The sequence below is a fragment of the Henckelia pumila genome, chromosome 2, assembly GCF_033568475.1.
Source record: "Henckelia pumila isolate YLH828 chromosome 2, ASM3356847v2, whole genome shotgun sequence".
Taxonomy (NCBI): Eukaryota; Viridiplantae; Streptophyta; class Magnoliopsida; order Lamiales; family Gesneriaceae; genus Henckelia; species Henckelia pumila.
The window spans coordinates 88,175,267-88,181,452 of record NC_133121.1 but is presented as its reverse complement, the minus strand read 5'-3'; the positions used below and the strand labels follow the sequence as shown (position 1 = coordinate 88,181,452).

Genomic DNA, 6,186 nt, shown 5'->3' with positions numbered 1-6,186 from the left:
TATGCATGAACTCATCCGAAGAACTCATCTGACCATCACTTCGATCTAATCCCAATATTCGATCTAGACCATGAACTCATCTGATCACTGAACTTATCTGATCTGTACTCTTTGATCTGATCTCTTCTCTATTCCCATTCAATCTGATAGATGCATAATTCAACATAAAAATCTGTAAAATCATCTCACAAAAGATCTACTCTAGTTAAATATCAAATATATGAGCTGAGTTTTCAAATTTAAAAAAATAAAAGACCCACACGATCTGCATATCGGGAAGCATAGTAGCCATGAGATTATTCTATGCTACACCTGGAGTACTTCTCCTCCCATGATGTGGTCAAATATCAACCATTGGATCATCAAGACATATGTCAATTTTCATAAAAATATATGGGTCCCACGTGATCTAATGATATTAAAATATGAGAAGAAACACTCCCGGTGTAGCATAGACTAACCCATAGCCATGTAATGTGAATATTTTTGCGAAACAAGCTAAGTGTTCATTTATTGATTGATTGATTTATTTATTTGTTATGTGGATATAACGCTATACACCAAAAACTCAGTTGTAGGCCATATCATAATCACACGACCCCAATAAATATCTGCTTAGCCATGTCAAAAATTTATGTGATATGAACATCCGTTAGGTACCTAGGCCTCTCCATTGATTGCAATTGCACATAATTTTCTAGGTGTTGACTAGCAACTAATTTTTTTCGTTCTTTTCATGAATTAATGATTGATTGCAAATAATTATGTGTAGACGTTAATTTTTTTTGGATTGTGAATCAAGCTCGTCGATAGCGATATTCTTTAATCGAGAAATAACAGGAGAAAGAAAAGCGTTTACGTGCATGGACGAAAGCATATATATATATATATATATATATATATATATATGTGTGTGAAAAGATATTCGATCGGACGAATACATCATAAATCACAAAAACTCATAGCTATGAGAAAGTAACACGGATCAATGTACATCATAAATCACAAAAACTCCTAGATATGAGAAAGTAACACGGATCAATTTTATGATACGAATTTCTTATTCGACTTGATACATTTAAAAATAAAAAATATTACTTTTATATACATACGCGTCGGATCGACCCGTCTTATAAATACAGATGCCTGAGAATGTAGAGATTTATCCACTCATTATAAATTTACGGAAGTAAAATTGTGGAAAACAAATAAGGGTAAGAATATTTTTAGTAAATTCTGGTACCTTAAAATGATTTTAGTGTTTCAAAAAATACTATATGTTTTTTTTTTGTGAGAATATAAGATAATACTAGAATATATATGAGAAATGAACAAAGTTAACTCATGGTCATGAATCATGATAATATTGGAAGATATGAAACAGAGAAAAAAATATTTAATGTTTTTTTTTTTTCTGAAAACACAAATAAATAAGGCCATTATTTTCATTTTTTTAAAAAAAGAACAGTTAGTTGGAGTTGTTTCAAATAATTCACCAAATTAATATAATAAAAATAATATCAGATCCAATGCGGCAATGCCAGTTATGAATAAAATTTTACACGTTGTCTTAACTATCACATGATCTCATTATCCTACCATTTAACAAAACTTTAGCCTCTTATCGTAACTGATTTGGTAATTTATATGTGTAGACTGAAATACCCTTTAATTTTATTTATTGATAAAAATGATTGAATGACAATATGATAATTTACATGACTCATTTTAAATCCAATCTCAAACCCATGTTCTCTCCATTTTTCCTGCTACCCTTTATTTTTTATACATTATATTTCACACACAACGTGTGTGTAGCTAGTCATAAAGAAGACCCTAAATAATATTAGGTTAAAAAGAAGAAGAAAAAATAAATAAAGTCTCACTTTGTTTAAAAATAATATTATTCGTGGTTAAATGGTGATCTTGAATGTTCAAAAAAAAAATTGGTGATCTTGAAAATTTCTGGTATTTCCTATAAAGCTGGAAATCTACAAAATATTTAAATGACGACGATACAAGATCTTTTAATTACTTTTTTTTTTTTTAAAATAAACTATTTATTTCTCATTTGTATCCGTGTTACGTAGGTAAGTAATATTACAGACATTTCCTAGTCAAATGAGGAGAAAAAAATGTTTAAAAATATAAATAAAAATAAAAATGAAATAAAATTGCGAGTAAGGTGGATTTATGGGAAGAACATGTCATTATTATATATAATAATATAAGACAAATGTGGTCATGATTCAGTCACCATTTCTAAAACCCAAGCATAAAATAACTGCCAATTAAAAAGTTAATGCTTTGCTGCGAATAGAAAATCTCACCTTAAACTTGATTTCATATATATATTCCACCACATACATTAACATTTAGGGAGAGGTACAACATGCATGTCTATTTCTTATCTTTAGTTTTATTATCGGACAATTCATAATTTTAACTAGTACACCGATCACATATTTTCACGTGCACAAAATATATTTTTATAAATTTGAATTTATTTAAAAAAATTCTTCCATTAGGGTAATGAGATTGCACAAAATATATTTTTATAAATTTGAATTTATTTAAAAAAATTCTTCCATTAGGGTAATGAGATTAAAATAATGAGATAGTGGGAAGAGGAGTTAGAGAAGTTTGTAGGACTGAGCGCTTGCCGCTTTAATTATCAAAAACTATAGCTAGTGGTAATGGTGCATCTCAAATTTTTTAAACCGACAGTCCAAGCGTCATTGTTCGATCGTTCTACCCAGCAGGGACAATTATTGCACCCAACAATCTTTCTCCCAATAATTGCACTTCCTGCAATGAATGAAAATCTTGTAGGACCGTACGCTTGCCGCTTTACCAAAAAACTATAGCTGGTGGTAATGGTACAACTCAAATATTTTAAACCGCACAACAGCACAAACACCATGGTTCGACCGCGCTACCCAGTAGAGACAATTATTGCACCCCAACAAAGTTTAAATAATAAATTATTTTTTACCTCTTAATTATTAAATATTTTGAAAGAATGATAAAGATAAATTTGAAAATATATTAAATGACCAAATCTAGTTTTTTTAATGGTTTTATCTATTATATATAATATAGTAAGGATTGGTTAATTGATTTGCACATTTTTTTTTCAATTTGATCATTTCTTATTGGAATACAAACGTGAAATTGGGCAATATTCCTAGCGTGGTTTCGGATATTGCTGACATATTCAATGTTATGTCAACATTCTGACAAAAAAAATTAAAATTGAAAAAGACGTGCAAGTTAATTGACTAAAATTATGAATTGACCAAAAAAAAAAAAAAATGCAAGTTATGAGACCATTGATAATGTTCTCTCTTTAATTAACATTTGGTATAAATTATTAAATATATCTCTGCCTCGTGTGTGTATATATATATAAACGTTTCATTTCCAATTAGTGAACTCCACATGTATTGATAAATTATCACCATTAAATCTATCATGATAATACCTGTATAAATAAGTTGAAATAATCTAATATTAGATGCCTTTATGTTATACTCCCTTGTGACGTAATTTTGGTAAACAATTCTGCAGGTACCGACCCAATGACAAATTAATTATAGATTTTTGTTGTTTTAATTAAGGTCAACAAGAGCATCCATATTTGAACATAAAAACATTAGAGCCCACCTCCCGAGATACTATTATCATGTTAGTCATGGATATATTAATTAAAAATTTTCTCGATTTGAGTATTATTATATACTTTTTAAAAAAAATCTCAACATGCATCGATTGTATGAATCACAAAGGAAATTCATCACATTGTTTGATGCCTTGCATGCATCGGTGAAATTACAAAATTCATCTGGTTATAAATTTGGTTTGTAATTGCCTTCGATTATATAAGTTGTTGAAGTATGATATTAATTAGGTTAACGAGTTTTTTTTTTTTCCTCACTACTAACGTTATATCAAATATCGATGACGTGACACTAGACGATATTGACGTTGGGTCTACCGTAAAAGATTTGATTAATGCTGAAATCTTCAACAATATAGAAATAGTAATTCAACTGACACGTATGTGGAATGTTATTTGGAGAAGTGTTTGAAACTCACTTTATCTAGGCTATATATACATATGAGTGTGATGTGCTCCACCAAAAAACAAAGGTGGTGGTGGTGTGTGAGATTGCTTGCTTGCTTCTACATACATATATTCATTCCCCCGACTAAAAAAATCAAATGGGGAATTGCCAAGCCATTGATAATGCGACTTTAGTGATCCAACATCCCAATGGCAAAGACAACAGGCTCTTCAAGCCTATTGTCGCTACTGAGATCATGAAGATCAATCCTGGTCACTATGTCGCACTTCTCCTCACCACCACCTTATATCCGTCCACCTCCGCCCAAGCCGGAAACAAGGATAGAACGAAAAACAACGACGTCCCGCTGCGTGTGACGCGTATTAAGCTCCTTAGGCCTACTGATACTCTTGTTCTTGGCCATGTTTATAGACTAGTGACTACTCAAGGTTGGTTTGTTTAATTGTTTCTTTCTTTTGTTTTCGAATGTTTTTGAATCAAATTCAGGAGTTTGTTAATGGGTTTTCTTTGTTTTATGTATTTTAATTGCAGAGGTAGTGAAGGGATTGGGAGCCAAGAGACTAGCAAAATGGAAACAGCAGCAGCAATCTGGAGATGCTGTGAAACCAAATTCAGATTTCGAGGGAGTTCTCACAAGAAATGACGTGGAGATGACAAAGCAGGTGGATTTTATGAATTTTAAATCAATCTCTTGCTTAAATTATTTCAAGATTTTCAACCAATCTAGCCTGGTAATTTTCTTGTTAATTAATAATAAATATTGACAAGTACACTGTTAGGATACTCTGTATTTTGAATTTTTTTTTACACACATCTCCAGTATTTATTTGTCATTTCTCGAATAAAGCGCCATATTTTTTTGCCTGTGAAATGCTACAGGTGAAGGAAGGAGGGCACAAGTCAAGAAATAATAAAGCGCCTGCATCAAAATCCAAAGCATGGCAACCTTCTTTAAGTAGCATCTATGAAGCTGCAAGCTGAATATGTATTGTATTATTACCTTTTCTTTTTTATACTTTTGATCTTGTCCTTGGATTGAGATTCTGCCCCAAAATATCTGTAACTTAGATAAGCTAACAGGATCAAAATTAAGAGCACAATCTGGACATGAAACTCTTGTTCTCGGTGTATCAAAGACTTGTTTCCAAGTTGTACTTCGCGAGTAGTTAACAACTTATCACAACATCCAGCACGAATTAGATGGCAATGTGTGATTTTCTACCACGAGTAAGAATCGGAACGAATCTGAAAATTCGACAAAGTTCTTGCAAAAATTTACTTGGTTTAATTTTCGAGAGATTGATACAAGGTTTGATCTACCACTCATGCTAGCCTTATTTTGAAAAAAAAACTTTTGGAATGGTTTGAACAATTATTACTTCCAACTGATGATATCTATGTAAGCATGTTCCGAAGAATGCTTTGCAATGTAAAATATGCATTCTTTTTTCCGATGCCAACGTGCGAAAAGATTCTCAGAAGTTGGACTTAATGATTCTATGATGCAATCTTTGATGGCAAGAATTATTAAAAGAAGGCTTTTTAAAGAGAAATCACAAGTGTGAGATTGGTTCAAGAATTTAAGGAATACCGTGTGCGCGGTAACATTTTTCTAGAACATTCCCTGTTACATATAACAATGGATCGTAATACATTAAGTTTTGTTGTATTGTAACATATAAATGATTAATGAAACATGCCGAAGAATTGTTGCTGATGATTTTTTTCTGGAATACTAGTGCAATGAATTGGTTTGAATGAGACACTTAGGTAGTGTTTGGGAGAGCTTTTTAAAAGCACTTCTTAGTTTTTTCGTTAACAAAATTTTGAAATTTTGTGAAATTTTGTTAACGAAAAGTTGAGAAGTGCTTCTTACAAGCTCTAAAAAACGCTATCTTACTTTCATAATTTTATTAATACAATTTTTTTATTTTTCCTATTCAGTTATAAACTTGACCCTTTTTCGATGAGTGTCTACAATAATCTGAAATGGTCAAAGTTGAAGATAGGAATGAAACCAAGAAAACTGCAAAAATAATGATTATAGGAACAAAATTTGACTTGAAACAATCATTTGAGCCATCTTTGCAGCACTTTG

At 31.2% G+C, this 6,186-nt stretch overlaps 1 protein-coding gene across 1 annotated transcript; it reads left to right on the top strand.

Moving 5' to 3' along the window:
• The first annotated feature begins 4,166 nt into the window (after positions 1 to 4,166).
• On the top strand, positions 4,167 to 5,242 carry LOC140885312 (uncharacterized). Its single transcript, XM_073292278.1, has 3 exons — positions 4,167 to 4,516; positions 4,620 to 4,750; positions 4,968 to 5,242. The coding sequence occupies exons 1-3, from the start codon at positions 4,225 to 4,227 to the stop codon at positions 5,067 to 5,069; spliced, it is 525 nt and encodes a 174-aa protein (XP_073148379.1). The 5' UTR covers positions 4,167 to 4,224; the 3' UTR covers positions 5,070 to 5,242.
• Positions 5,243 to 6,186: the final 944 nt, after the last annotated feature.

Excerpts from the sequence above, each read along its gene's own strand:
- LOC140885312 (XM_073292278.1), top strand. The coding sequence starts at position 4,225 with ATGGGGAATTGCCAAGCCATTGATAATGCGACTTTAGTGATCCAACAT. Across the intron at positions 4,517-4,619 it reads TAGACTAGTGACTACTCAAG|AGGTAGTGAAGGGATTGGGA; the intron begins GTTGGTTTGTTT and ends TTTTAATTGCAG. Across the intron at positions 4,751-4,967 it reads ACGTGGAGATGACAAAGCAG|GTGAAGGAAGGAGGGCACAA; the intron begins GTGGATTTTATG and ends GAAATGCTACAG.